The following is a 15,526-nucleotide window of genomic DNA, read 5'->3' as shown; positions in this document are numbered from 1 at the left end:
ACAAAAATAGCCCAGGTTTAAAAACAATCACCAAAATAACCTAAAAGAAACAGTAAAATCCACTCGTATTTTACACCCATGATTGCCTAATAATTGTGTCAGACTTACAAAAATTAATTTTTTGGGTTTTGGCCTGTCAATGGCCGAAACACATGTATTTTTTTAAATTGTATAATACTGATATATGAAAAAGGGAAAAAAAGAAAAACAAAAAAAATTGTTTTTTGGGTGCTGGCCTGTTAATGGCCGGCACCCAGTACAATTTAAATTTTTTTTTGTGTCAGAGTTAGATATCAGTATACGAAAAAAATAAAAAAATTTTTTTTGGGTGCTGGCCTGTCAATGGCCGGCACCCAGTACAATTTAAAATTTTTTTCTTTTTTTTTCGCGTTAGAATCAGATATCAGTATACGAAAAAAATTAAAATTTTTTTTGGTGCTGGCCTGTCAATGGCCGGCACCAGTACAAATTAAAATTTTTTTTGTGTCAGAATCAGATATCAGTATACGAAAAAAATAAAAAAATTTTTTTGAGTGCTGGCCTGTCAATGGCCGGCACCCAGTACAATTAAATTTTTTTTTTCGTGTCAGAATCAGATATCAATATACGAAAAAAATAAAAATTTTTTTTGGGGTGCTGGCCTGTCAATGGCCGGCACCCAGTACAAATTAAAAAAAATGTCTTTTTTTTGTGTCAGAATCAGATATCAGTATACGAAAAAAATAAACATAATTATATATAAACAATAACACAATGGTAACATATAGAATTTATTAACGGTTATTAGCTCTCTATATAAATATTTTAATAGAACAATTTATGTAAGGTTAGATTAAATTAATGAAAATTTGAAAAAGATATGTTACCGTTGATAAATTCTATATGTTACCGTTGTGTTATCGTTTACATATAATTATGTTTATTTTTTTCGTATACTGATATTTGATTCTGACACGAAAAAAAAAGAGAATTTTTTTTAATTTGTACTGGGTGCCGGCCATTGACAGGCCAGCACCCAATTTTTTTTTTAATTTTTTTCGTATACTGATATCTGATTCTGACATGAAAAAAAAGAGAATTTTTTTTAATTTATACTGGGTGCCGACCATTGACAGGCCAGCACCCAAATTTTTTTTTTAATTTTTTCGTAAACTGATATCTGATTCTGACACGAAAAAAAAGATTTTTTTTTAAATTTTACTAGGTGCCGGCCATTGATAGGCCAGCACCCAAATTTTTTTTTATTTTTTTCGTATACTGATATCTGATTTTGACACGAAAAAAAAGAATTTTTTTTAATTTGTACTGGGTGCCGGCCATTGACAGGCCAGCAACCAAAATTTTTTTTTAAAATTTTTTTCGTATACTAATATCTGATTCTGACATGAAAAAAAAGAATTTTTTTTTAAATTGTACTGGGTGCCGGCCATTGACAGGACAACACCCAAAATTTTTTTTTTAATTTTTTTCGTATACTGATATCTAGTTCTAATACGAAAAAAAAGAATTTTTTTTAAATTGTACTGGGTGCCGGCCATTGACAGGCCAGCACAAAATTTTTTTATTTTTTTCGTATATTGATATCTGACTCTGACACAAATTTTTTTTTAAATTGTATTGGGTGCCGGCCATTGACAGGCCAGCATCCAAATTTTTTTTTTGTTTTTCTTTTTTCCCTTTTTCGTATATCAGTATTATACAATTTAAAAAAAATACATAGGTTCCGGTCATTGACAGACCAAAACTCAAAAAATTTATTTTTTTTAAGTCTGACACAATTATTAAGCAATCATGGGTGCAAAATACGAGTGGATTCCGGGCATTTACAGGCCACAACCCAATTTTACTGTTACTTTTAGGTTATTTTGGTGATTGTTTTTAAACTTGAGTTATTTTTATAAATATAATATTTTTTTGGACTAGTTTAGTAAAATGACCTTAATTTACGAATCATATTCATGACTCAGATAAGGAAACCTATTTACCGTTTATAATTATAATATTAATATGTCGTACTAATAATAATTGCTCAGGAGAATGAATGAAAGTTGTAAAAAGAAAATAAGAAAGATTTGTATTTATCAATTACCCTCTTCAAATTAATTTCATTTTAATTTTGCCAGTCGGAAATTTAATTAAAATATTTAATATGTTCTTGCAAAAATAGTAAGCTAAGTGGTACACGAAAGATGGATGTGGTTACCTTCGGCATCATAGTAGCCGTAATCCTGGTTTTTTTAGTCATTGTTTGTTTCATAACCATTGAAGGCGCTTGCAAACGCCGTTCTTAGTTTGGTTCCCCCCCCCTTTCTTGCTGTTTTCAATTTTTCTCTTTCGCTTCCCCATCAAAACTCTTTGTCATTTGCTTTCAATTTCACATCAAGCCAATAAAAAGGGTATTTTTCTTTTTTGTTTTATTTGGAAGGAAAGAAAATGGTGTTCGAGAAAACACCGATCTTTTTTATGGTGGTTTTGGTTTTGGTGAGTTTGGATCTGTGTTTCGGGAGTGAGCTCGGTATGTCGCCGGCGCATGGTGACCATGGGCATCATCATCATTGTGATCATGGACATGGGCATGACCATCATCATCACCACCGCCATGTGGAGGAGCAGGAGAAGAAGAAGATGATGTTGCCGGAGGAGTTGGCTGAGGAGGAAGATATGAAAATTTACGGATTTGGGCCCTATCTAGATGATCACGATCACGATCACGATCATCATCATCAAAACATCTCCAGTTTAGGTGATTTTGATGGAATTTACGTTTTAAGTCCATTTTGCAATATATTAATGTCTTTTTAAGTTGAGTTTCAGTGGAAAAGGTGAAGCTTTCTGGAGTTTGACATTAGTTCTGAGGGAAAAGCCTTTCTTTGAAATCTGAGTTGTTCATTTTATCGACTTAAAATCAGCCCTGATTATAGTTATCCACTGATATAACAAGCCATGTGTATCCGCTTATCTAGATATATTTTGGAAGTAGGACGGACACTTTATGTAGTCATTGAAGGTTTAGTGTGACTGAATGTGATTGCTTAAAAAGTTGAGATTTATGAGATTAGGTTATCAGTTTCAATCAAAATTTAAGAGTGAAATTTTACTTGAGATGGGCAGAGTTGCCCCTTCTAAAATAGATCTTACTGGCCTATTGCATTTTATTCAGCTAGTGTGACTTGTAGCCAGAAAGTCAATAGTGAAGGTCTAGTCTGTAGCTGGTTTAATGTTGTATCAATTAGTTGCTATGGGTTTTGTGTTTAAGCATCCGCCATATGGCTGCTGGTTGGATGGGTGAGGCCTGCCTCCTTATAGTGCTTGAACCTGCTTGGCATTTTGGGTTTAATCACACATAATATAAGCTTCTAACACTTATCATTTAGCCATTTGTCCCTGAGGCAAAGTGTCTGAACTGTTTTCCAGCAAATGTTGAGCGGAATTCCCCCTTGCTTTAGCTCTTACTGTGAAGGTATAATTCTCTTAAAGTAGGCCATGTGTTGTGATAATCTAATGCTACAATATAGTGGAACATATCTTTGCATCATGTGAGCTTAAGTGTGTTAGGTAAATTGGCTCTTGCTCCCTACACTTATCCTTTTATTTGGCGTTCTGGCTAAATTAATTGGAGAAGAATTTGCATAAATATCTATTATGGATTTCAGAAACTTCATTCTTTTACTGAACTGGTAGACTTGGTTGAATTCTACTCCTAAAATGGTCTCGAAGGTGTTAAATCAGAAAATCTTTGGTTACCAACCATTGAATTTAATGCTGATATTGGTATGATGCTCTTGGATTTTGTTTTTTCCACTCTGATTGCTTGTTGTGTTGGAATTCCTGCACTCCTCTGGATGCTGCTATATCCATTTATTATGTTCTTATCAACATGTCTCAAGTTCATATAATTGATGCAGTTCTGATATGGGGTTTGAGCATTCTTTGGACTTTTTTGTTTTTGACAGGCCTTTGGTTACGCGCATTGGGCTGTTCACTCTTAGTAAGCTTGGCTTCTCTTGTTTGCCTGATTATTTTACCCGTGATATTTAGTAAGTTAATTCTTGAAGCATAACTATTTACATATTTGGCCTTCACATCAGCTTTATTTTCTGCTGAATTGATTATTGCTTTTTTTTTCCATGTTAAGATGTTTTCCTTGATAATGTTATTGCAGTACAAGGAAAACCTTCCAAGGCAGTTGTTGATTCATTGGCTTTATTTGGGGTTAGATTCTTTAAACCTTTCATTTGACATGTGAATTTGTAAGTAAATATTGTCAAGATAGCATCTGTTGAGTACTTGATCGAACTGTTGCTTAGTTTTGGGTTTGAGCAGTATTTAGAGTTCATTATTCAAAGCACTCTCTCTCAACTAGTTTTCTACGTTTTGTTGTACCTGGATATTACAGGCAGGAGCTATGTTGGGAGATGCTTTTCTGCACCAGTTGCCGCATTCTTTTGGTATAATTTTGATCATGTATAAACTTATGATTGTTCAACTTAGTAATAAGCCATGAATTTTGTGGTATATTTGAGGTTTTAATGCAGGAATTTTAGTTCTAGTTCTAGGATCAATATAATCCATGTGTTTCAATTTCCTAGCAATCAATAAGATGTTTACTTTGCATTTACATTTTGTACGTGGTTGAGTATGTCTTGACAAGGGAGGCCACAGAATTTAATTCCATTTGCAAGCCATTAGGTGGTTTTGGGTGTTCCATTACAGGGCTGCTATTTGAACTTCCAGGCTACTGCTTGCCTTCTGGAACCATATACATCATGCATGCTTTAGAGGTTGTAATGATGTTAGATAGTTGCTGACAAAGGGATTTTTGCATTTTGGATTCGGGAAATGGGGGAAAATGTAAAATAATCAAAGATTGAAGGCTCCTTAATATGACTTCACTCAAAACATGTTCCCAATGGACCATGACTTCGGTTTGTTCATGCAACTGCAAGTTACTTTATTTCCCCAACCTAACAAAAAAGCCTAAAACTGCAACTACTACTGGAGCTGTAACTCCTGAGTAGCCTAAGTAGATGTATGGACCTAAGTTTCTTCAGCTTTAGTTTGGGGCTCCCAAGGTGTGTAGTCATATTAGTGATGCATCAAAAATTCTTCTTCTCATGAAAATCATGATGTGATCCTATGGAATTTGTGAAATTATAGAGAGATGGGTAACGAAAGCATCATTTTTAGGCTTTCTTTTCTTTCTTTATCTCCTTGTCGATTTTATTAACCTTATTAAAAAGAATGGTCAAATATAAAATTCTGTTGCCAAACAAGTTGACTAAATTTTTGTAAGTGCAGTTTGTACTGTGGTTTGTTGGTTGAATTGTGCTAGTAGATAAGTCACTTACTAATAAACCATTTGCAGGCGGTGCACACTCCCACTCACATGATGACCACGGGGATCATGCACATCATACTCATACTGGGCATGATAATACGCATGCACACTCTTTAAAGGATCTTTCTGTGGGCTTGTCTGTTCTTGGTAAGTAGCAAAATATTAGGAAAGTGTGTTTGTGTGTGTATATATATGAATATGGGGGAACTTGTTGTTAGGCTAGTCATATCATTTTTTTATATCTGCTGTGATGTAAAAAATTTCTTGTTCAATATCACTAATTAAAATTTTGAGTGCATATCATAGATAGATGATCTAAATGTTCTATGTTTTCTCAAGCAGTTAGACTTGTATAATGTTGAAGGAATTCCGTTGAAAGTTAGTTGCTACGTTGAAAAGAAATGAGGCTTGGTAAAAGTGTTAGTTTCAATAGGAGTTTGACTTAAGTAGATATGACAGTGAGTATTACATATTTAGGATATGCTCAATGTGTTCATTTGTCTTTGCTTGCGAACCTTAATAAGGGTATGTTTGGGCATTTCAGAGTAAATAGATGAATGTGTAATTACTAGGGTAGTTATTATACCCTCTTGTAATTACAAGGAATTCTAATTTTCTAGATGTGTTTGGCTGATAGAGTGTGTAATTAATCGTAATTACTTTGTCATGTTTTGTAATATAAATTGTAATTACATAACTGCTTAATTTTAAATTCAAAAAAAGAATATTACTTATAAAAAGTTATCAATAATACTTGATGAAAAAAACTCTAAACAAGTAACAAAATCCAAAATCAAATCATAGTATTTGTAATTACAAATTTACATAATTTTAAATTCTAAAAAAAGAGAATTATTAAATTATCAATAATATTTGAGAAAGCATTCTCTAAATAAGTAACAAAATTTAAAATCCAATCTTTTTATGAAATATGTTAGTCCAAAAATAATTTGGCAATATAACTACTAATAAAATTAACAAGAAAAAAAACATTTTATACAAATTTATCTAATTACTCTAGCATTTAATATGTGTTGGACTCCCTCTCTAACATTAAACGGATGCTTCTTGTTATCTTCGATTTGTCCTTGGTCAAGTACAAATAATTAATGTAACGTAATTTAGTTAAAATTAGTATAAATAATTTATAATAAATACTATGTAATTTAGTTAAACATTTAGTGGGTCAAAATGTATGATAAAATTTTCAAATTATTTAGACTAGTTTAGTAAAATAACATATAATTATATTTTAAAAAATAGATGTATTAAAATTAAAGTAATATTATTATATAAAAATAACTTAAATTATGTTCGAGTGTGTTTGGAAAGCCATAGGATAGTTAGATTTGTGTGTAATTACAAGCAATTGTACTCAAATCCTATTACTAGGTGTCTATCCAAATGCACCCTGAATCTTTGCCACACATTCTAGGAAATGGACTTTGTTGGTTGTTTTAAGCAATTAATGTAAGAATAAATTGAGGAAAGAAATGGCTGAATTTTGCTCCTTGATGTTAGAAGAGATATCTGGCATTCCTTATCTACTCTACCTAGTTGATTTATAAATAAGCATGCAAGAATGATCAAGTTGATTCTATCTCCTTTCATTTTCCTAGGTAGATCACTTCTTCTATGACATGAGTCTCTTGAAATTGGCTTGATTTGCTAGAGATGCTCTTGTATACATAGTTCGGCTTGCAGTTTGGACCTTGGACACGGTTTTAACACTCTATTTTGTTAAAAAAAATTGTTTTCTATTTAATTTTTTATTCTAAAATATATTTTTAAAATTTAAAAACTTAGCCTTTGTTTGGTTTTAGGAAATAGAGGCCATTTTCGTTTTTGTTTTCTTGGAAAATGGAAAACATTAAAGAAAACATGTTTTGTTGAAATTTTTAAAAATGAAAATGAAACTGAAAATATGTGAATTAGAAAACAATAAAAAGTTATTTTCATTGTTTTCCCTAAAAATGCTTTGTAAAATTGAAAATGATAAAAAATGTTTTTAACTTTTGATGAATTGACTCCGGTTCAAATCCATATAAATGCAAAATATTCTTTTTTTCTAAATTTTTTCCAATATTAAATCTAATAGCCTAGTTTGAATTCATATAAATTTAAAATTTTTTATTTTATTTTTGCTAGAGAAAAATAGTTACCAAACATGTTTTCATTATTAAAAATGATTTTTCATTTCTCTTTACTAAACATGTTCTTCAATATTCAAAAAGTAGAAAATGAAAACTGTTTTCTGAAAATGGAAAATGAAAATAGAAAATATTTTCAGAAACCAAGCGGAGCCTTAGTATTTATATTTTGTATTTTAATACTTCTAAAAAAATGGGGCTTGGCTTGGCCTATGGATGCTAATTGCTATCCATTATTTCCTCTTAATTATTTAATATTTTATCATAAGAAAATGCATGAGTGAAATACTAACAGGAAGGGTGTTTTCCAGATATATATTTTTGACAATATGGCAATCCTGAATTATTTCTTGTGAAGTTTGCTGATCTCTATTGCAGTTGAGTTGGAGCTGAATAGTGATAAATTAAGCTTGTTTCTTAGTGTTACTTTTCTCATAATCCCCCCCCTCCCCAATATATTATTTACTTTATGGGTTGCATCTCCCTCTTGCCTGCTTTGAGGTATGAAACTCATGCACATATTTTACAAGAGATGCTTGTAACTTGTTTGGTAGGATAAACATAGAGATTGTGGTTACAAGTATGTTATTTGTCTATGAGTAATTTAAGCAGCTAATGCAATAAAGTTTACAACAAAAACTAAATATCGAATCATTTCAAAGGAGAAATCATCTCTGGAGCTATACTGTTCTAGCATGTTTTGGCGCCTAGTTTGAGATGTGGATTTGAAATTACTTTTGATCTGGATCATACTCTATTATAAAAGGAAGGGAAAAGAAAAAATAAAAAGTTGAGAAACATTATCAGTTGCTTGTTTCTCCTGAAGTTGATTAATCTTTCGTTGACCATTTGCACAAATACTGACATTCTGCCATCCCATGCTTTTTTTTCCTGTAAATCAAGAAAGATTTTGGGGGAAGTGCCTGTGTTTGAACCTAGGTTTTGTTCATACTAGACTGTTTGGTAGCTACTAAGCCTAAATGAGGTCAACATTTTGTTTTGAGAATTTTGATTGTTTGATACGAAGTTTTAAGAGGTATAGTGTAAGAACCTTGGCACTATGTGCTTGCGGTTAAGGAATAGATGGGATTGGGTGTCTACATGAAATTACAGAAATTCTAAGTGAAATCCCCAAAAGAAGAAAATAAATAAATGGAAGTGAAGAACTTAAACAATTTTGTCCCTGCATGATTGATGGATTTTACGTCATGGAGATGTAGGCTTCTCTTGAAGTCGGATAACCCTTTTCTATTGATGGAGAAGGGGAAACCTGAACCGAACTCCAAAGAGTATACAGGCACCTACCATTGAGCCAAATATACTTGGGTGTGCCAACTAATTATTTGGTGACAGGCTGAAAGCCCGATGAGAATTTTTTTTATAGCTAGATTTGTTGGAGAGATTGCATTATGGCCTTCCCCTGAGCTAGAGTTTGTTTTGAAAACCTGTCATTTGGAATCTTCTGAACTTTGGTGTTGCATAATATCCTGTGGAATCTGTAATTTAGAGAGTGGAAGTGGTGTTTATTTGCTTTGGAATAGGTGGTGCAGTAATACTTTGTGGGTATGCATGTATTTTGTTTCAAATGACTTCATAAAAGACCATCTCTCTCTTTCCCTCTCTTCTTTTTCCCCCCTTCATTTTGCTTGACCTTATTTTGGGTGGTTGTGTCATGGTCTTTCTGTATGTCACAGCTGGGATAGTACTATTTCTTATTGTCGAAAAGTTGGTCAGATATGTTGAAGAAAACTCTGGAGGGGCTAGTAGATGGAGCCATGGTCATCACCACCATCATCACAAAAGCAATAAAAATTTGAAAAAAAAGGATGAAGATGCTGCGCACAGAAACAGTTCGCAACCAGTAGGTGACACACCGGACGACTCTTTGAATGCAGATAATGTATCTCAGCCTGAAATCAGTAAGGTAGTCTTCGAATTTTTACGCTGGAGGTCTTTTGTACTAACAGATTTCATACAACTGAGACTGTGTATACATATTTTCTAGCTATGGCATTATTACAAATTCTGGGAGCAGAACTGGGTTGCACTGCATGAGGTGTAGATATGTTTTGTATCATATATATAACATTTGTTACCTGTAAAGATATTCTTCCCATTTTGGAAACTGAATTCCTTAAACCTTATTTTTGAAAGAAAAGATTGAACTTGAAAAAAAGTGACAACAGTGAGATGTAGAACACTTGAAGAGTTCTGATGACAACATTGTAAATTAGTTTGAAATACATAAATACATGTTCAACATCATCTAACATATTTTATCTGACAGATAAAGAGTTCTGCTGGTACCAATGATGGTAAATCAGATATCGGTTTTGCAGATGGCTCTGCAAATAGTGTTAAAACCTCGGCACTAAAGGAAACTTCTCATTCACAATCGAACTTGATGTTTGGCTATCTTAATCTCTTCTCTGATGGTGTTGTAAGTATTTTTTTTGTTGTGTATTTGCAAAACCTAATGTTCTTGTCCTTGAATAACAGTTCTTTTCGGTGTTCTACTATTGCAGCACAATTTTACTGATGGGATGGCTTTGGGAAGTGCATTTTTGCTTCATGGATCTGTTGGTGGGTGGTCCAGAACTTTATTTTTGCTTGCACACGAGCTTCCCCAAGAGGTTTGAGTTCTTTTATGATTTGATGAGCATGATATATGTCATTCTAAAAATGTCCTTAACTCACTCTCTAACAACAAAAAAGATGTCCTTACAACTTGAAGTTAACAGTGATATTAGGTAATATGCTTGTAATATGGAAAATGGGAAGAAAGTTTGAAAATCAAACGTGTTAGAATATGATATTATTCATGCGGTGCTGCATCCGAATGGTTTCCATGCCTTGACTATCTTTGTGTCAATGGACCATGGCAACTTTTATCTACTACCGAGCAGAATGCTACTGATAATTGAATCTTCTGCTTTGTTTTGGCATGGCATCATTGATTGACGTGCCAAGATGGTTTTTGAGCATTGAGGTTTAGCCATATACATTCTTTTCCATGGCTACCAGGGGTGTAGCCAAAGCGGGGCAGGCAGGGGCCTTGGCCCTCCCTTGGCTCAATGAGATAATTGCATTTATAGTCCCTCTCTAAAATTACAAGATTCAATTTAGTCCTTTTTAACTTATGATTAAATGGAAAAATCATAATTTTGGTCCTTTTGAAAAATTAATAATTTAATTTAAGCATTTTTAATACAAAATTTTTAGCTTTGTCCCCCAAATTTTATAATCTTATCTTGGCCCTCCCTCCCCCCTAATAAAAATTCCTAGCTTCTCCCCTGATGGCTACCCTCTTTAGCTCGGGAATGCGAGATGTCATTTAGCATTCCGAGGTCAAGACTTTAATCTTCCTAAATTGTGGCAACTATTAAATTCAGAAGCCGCATTTGAATATGGTCTATTTGATATTTGAGAAATCCATCGAGTTTTGAACTAATAATTACCATGTTGAAGCTTAGGGAATGAATTGAACTTTCAGGAGTTAGTTAAATGGCAAACAACCATAGAAAGCTGCTAGGAGGTCAATTGGCTTCGCGCCACCGACTAACCCACCCCTTAGGGTTGAGACTTCTAGCAGGTCTAGGGTTCTAGCCCTATCTTCTGCATAGGCACAAAAAAGGGCATTGAGGTTATTCTGTTAGTTCTCACAGTTCAGGTTCACTGTGAGATTTGATTCGATGGCGCTCTGTGAATTCTAGAAAAGAAAAGTAGTGTTATGAATACGCGCACAGAATCATGTCACAGGGAAGCCAAAGTCATCTGCCTTGCCCTTATCTCGATTTCTTGAATGATCTATTGTGGTTGACAGTTTGGACTCCTCAGAGGGGATTGAAACCTCAGGACTCGTTAGAGAGAGATCCAGATCTCTTAGGGTTTTGATAAAAGAATTGCTTAGGTTTTATTATTCCATACTGGCCTTATTACATAAACAGTAAACCTATTCTAGAAAGGAAAGAAATCAAGTAAAATCACAATAAAGAAACCTAGGAAAGAAATCAATTGAAACAAACTCACAACCTAAAATCTCAAGCCCTAATTAAAGAACCAAAACTAAATGGCTTTTCCTAACATAGGTTCGGCCACTTGAGCATCCACAACATTACCTCCTTTCCTGTAGAAAGAGTTTGTTCTCAAGCTTGAAGTCTAATAAACTTGACGATATAAATAAGACTTAGTCTCAATTTCAATTTCTGGTTGTACTTCATTCAAATAAGCTAATTCTAGCCAAAAGAGTTTCTTATCTTTATGCTTAATTGTGTACAGTTCATCACAATTTTAACGTAAGCCTTTTGCCCTTCTTTCTGCCATTTTTGCCCTTGATTTTTTAATAAATGGGGTAGATAAATTTACCGAATTTGCTTCAGTAGTTCCTCCTAATGTATTGCTGCTCTCAGAAATTTGGGATGTCAAGACTGTCATATTTGCAGGAGAAATAAAATTGCCCTCATTGCCATGCCAAGTTCCTCTATGTTTATTCTTGAACTCTAGCATTTGCTGCTTCTGTTCAAAGGCTCTAGCGAGGCTCATAGCCTTGGCTAAGTCAGGGAGATTGTGCATATGGACCAATTGAATGCAATCATCAAATTCAACATGAATAACCCGTCATATTGGTCTACCCGAATGTATGACTAGCCTATGCTAATTTTTTCCTGTTATAGTCGTTAATACAGCTCTATGGTTCCTATCTGTTTCGAACTAACCAAATATCCCAACGGGTTACTTCCTACTAGAGGACCAAAATGTAGGGAACAATTATTGTGGAATTCTAACCGGTTCATCACATGCCCCTCCAGCTTAATCTAATAATATCCAAGTTGTGCCTCACCTAGCATATGGAAGGCTGCCAAACTTATCTACCTCATTGGTGTGTTGGTCTTCGAAGAACTGTTCACTCCGATGCAGCCAAATCAATGGATTTTCTGACCCATCAAAAGTAGGAACATCTAATTTTGTGTACTTGGGAACAACTCCAATTGGTTGAACCACCTCACCCCACGGTGGTGGTGTTGCACCTCCTCTAACAGTTGGTGGGAAAGGTGCTTGGTGTAGTCAGGTTGTACTTGTGTCACCGTTCCCAATTGTTGATTTGCACAGAGTAAAAAATTAGTGTTTTCATCTGCTCCAGGATTTGTGATGTCATTTGTTGCACGTGATTGTTTATGCAATTTTTTTAAGTTGATAAACTTAGCCTCTGCCTAGGATTTGTAAGTGTTTGGTGTTCTTGAAATAATGCTTGTATGTCATTGATCATAGTGGTCGGCTTTGACGCCAGGTAGTTATAAGTACTTGAACAATTTTGTGTCACAGGGTGATTGATAGGGAAGTTGAAGTCAATTGTCTGCCCCTAATCTTGATTTTTGGAATGACATTGTTGTTGACATTTCAAACTCATTAAAGGGAGACTGAAACCTTAAGAGTCATTAGAGACTAAAGAGAGACCTAGATCTTTATAGAGTTTTTGATAAAAGTTTTGTTTAGCTTTTATTATTCTATACATCGCTTTAACTAAGGATCAGTCTTATTACATAAATATGAAACCTATTCTAGAAAAGGTAGAAATCAAATAAAATTGCAATCAAGAAATTTAAGGAAAGAAATCAATTGAAACAAAATGCAATCCAAAACCCTAAGCCTTTATTAGAGACCTGAAAGTAATGGCCTTTCCTGACTTAGGTTTGGCCTCAAAAGCATCCACAACATTTAGGCTCTTTGGTTTGTCTTGATTGACAAGAAAACCACATTACCTTCTCTACTAACCCCTCCAAACCATTCCCATCATGCAAGCATCCACACACAGGCACACAAAAACCGTCCCTTATAATGCATGACTGAACCATGAAAACTATCCTAACGTGATAAAATGGAAGCACAATATGAACTTTCTTTTAAAAGGCGTGGTTTGAATTTTTGCTTTGGGTATCCTCATATATATCAATTCAATGGCTTGGTTTATTCCTCTGTGCAGGTTGGTGATTTCGGTATACTGGTAAGATCTGGGTTCAGTGTTTCCAAAGCTCTGTTCTTCAACTTCCTTTCAGCACTGGTGGCTCTAGCAGGAACTGCAATGGTCTGTATTCTCTGCAGCTAGTGCAATTATTACCTCAAATGATAGGCAGAGTAGTTACAAACTTTTTTCTTTTTATAGGCTTTGCTTTGGGGACAAGATCCTGGACAGTCATCTTTGATTGAGGTAATACAGCAACCTAGGAGTCATGTTCGTTAAGTTAGTTTTGATGGTTATGGCCTGAAGTTCACAGTTTTTTGTTTCTTTTTTCCCCCTTTCTCGCAGGGGTTTACAGCTGGTGGATTTATATACATTGCTGTTGCTGGAGTGCTTGCAGAAATGAATAACAATGGCAAAACAACATTGAAAAATACTGCAGTGCAGTTACTATCACTAGCATCTGGCATGGTTGTTGCCCTTTGTATTTCACTTGTAGAATAAATAAAAATCCATTCAAGATGAGTTTTGTCCAAACGAACTCAAAGCTCCTACAAGGACTAAGTCACTGCTTTCTTTGGATTTCGGGCTCCTGCTCGGTTTCAAGGTAAGCTACCCTCTGTTTAGATCTCAGAAATCAGGGAGAGAAGGATAAAAGCTTATAAGCTTACCCCTTAATTTTTAGGACAAATTCCTCGCTCTCCTTTACCCACAGGTGACAACTACATCTCTGGTATATTCCCTTTTGGTAACCTGTAACATTATATTGCCTGAAAAGGTTAAACAGATATGTTTTCTTTTCTTGGTGGAAATGCTTTTTGTCTAAGTTTAACTGGATTGTCCCATGCTGTCTTGTTACTTGAATTTGGGTACGAGTGTTAGATTCTGGCGCAAGTATATATTTAATCTTTTTGAAGTGGTTTTTTGTTGTTGTTGTTGTCTTTGTATCTTTAGGGGTCTTTAGAATTATATCTCTGTACTCGTGCTTAAGTATGTGTTTGATGGGGATGTTGGATACGAGTATTTTAAGCAAAATGAAAAGTCAGAAACACTGTAAGATGTTGCTTTGACACTGAATCATTTCCTTTGAAAGAAGTTAACCCATTTTCTGTTAAAAGTTAAAGATCACGTTTAACGGGGAAAACTGATTATGGGTTTAATACTGCTTACAAAATTCCATAATCATAACGGATTATATCAGTGCATCTAAGCAGGAAATGACTGGTTTCCAAACGTTTTGATGAAAGCCTGAGGCCAGCTTTAGTATTTGGTTCCTTCTTTTATTGAATTTGAATTGGTTTTGGTGTGATTTTGGTTTGAGTAATAAATTAAATCTATTTGGTTTGATGTTCGATTCGTGAGTTAACACTTGTAAATTTTCAAACAGAGTTGAACCGATTTTTATTGTTACTTTTGATTAGCTTAAATTTTTATTATATAAAAATAAATACTTTATTTTGAAATAAATGAAAAAACGTCAATATACAATAATAATTTTTAATTATTGTTTAAAACAATGAATCAAATGGCTGAAATGAATTTGGTTTGATTTTAAAAGAAAAAATATGTCTTGGACAGAAATCCAAATTTTTGGAGAAAATGGTAAACATAGAGCTGTTCATATGCTGAATTAGGTAAATGTTTGGTTTTTTAAAAAAAAATTAGGCTTTAGCTAAGCAGGCTTAGGTCATTTTAAGCTAAGAAGGCTTAGGTCAGTTCAATTGATTTATTTTACTGTTCAAAAAGTAATACAAAATATTTTTATTTAAATTTAGTTATAAAAATGTAAATATTAGTATATAATTATATTTTAAGTAATAAAATGAGTTGAGTTAAATTGGCTTAAAGTAAAAATATAAATTCAAGCTTAACCCAAAATATATTGAATTTATTGCTTGCTTAATTTATGAACACTTTTAATTTTTAATAATTTTATTTTCTTGAGTTATTAAAAAGAATAATCTATAACATTAGATAGGAGTAAGATGATTAGATGGTATAACAATTGTATTTTTAGCCAAGCCTTGAATGAGATCAAAATAAGAGAAAGCTGTTGAACGAGGGTCATATAAACTCAAATGT

At 33.7% G+C, this 15,526-nt stretch overlaps 1 protein-coding gene across 1 annotated transcript; it reads left to right on the top strand.

Annotated features, from left to right (window-relative positions):
* Positions 1 to 2,020: 2,020 nt before the first annotated feature.
* LOC107946309 (IAA-alanine resistance protein 1) lies at positions 2,021 to 14,360 on the top strand. Its single transcript, XM_016880570.2, has 11 exons — positions 2,021 to 2,743; positions 3,954 to 4,037; positions 4,163 to 4,212; positions 4,397 to 4,448; positions 5,366 to 5,485; positions 9,183 to 9,412; positions 9,776 to 9,928; positions 10,014 to 10,121; positions 13,469 to 13,570; positions 13,649 to 13,693; positions 13,793 to 14,360. Exons 1-11 carry the CDS (start codon positions 2,434 to 2,436, stop codon positions 13,946 to 13,948), a joined length of 1,410 nt encoding a protein of 469 aa, XP_016736059.1. The 5' UTR covers positions 2,021 to 2,433; the 3' UTR covers positions 13,949 to 14,360.
* Positions 14,361 to 15,526: the final 1,166 nt, after the last annotated feature.

Source organism: Gossypium hirsutum, chromosome D12 (genome assembly GCF_007990345.1).
Source record: "Gossypium hirsutum isolate 1008001.06 chromosome D12, Gossypium_hirsutum_v2.1, whole genome shotgun sequence".
Lineage (NCBI taxonomy): Eukaryota > Viridiplantae > Streptophyta > Magnoliopsida > Malvales > Malvaceae > Gossypium > Gossypium hirsutum.
This window is presented reverse-complemented; position numbering and strand designations above follow the sequence as displayed.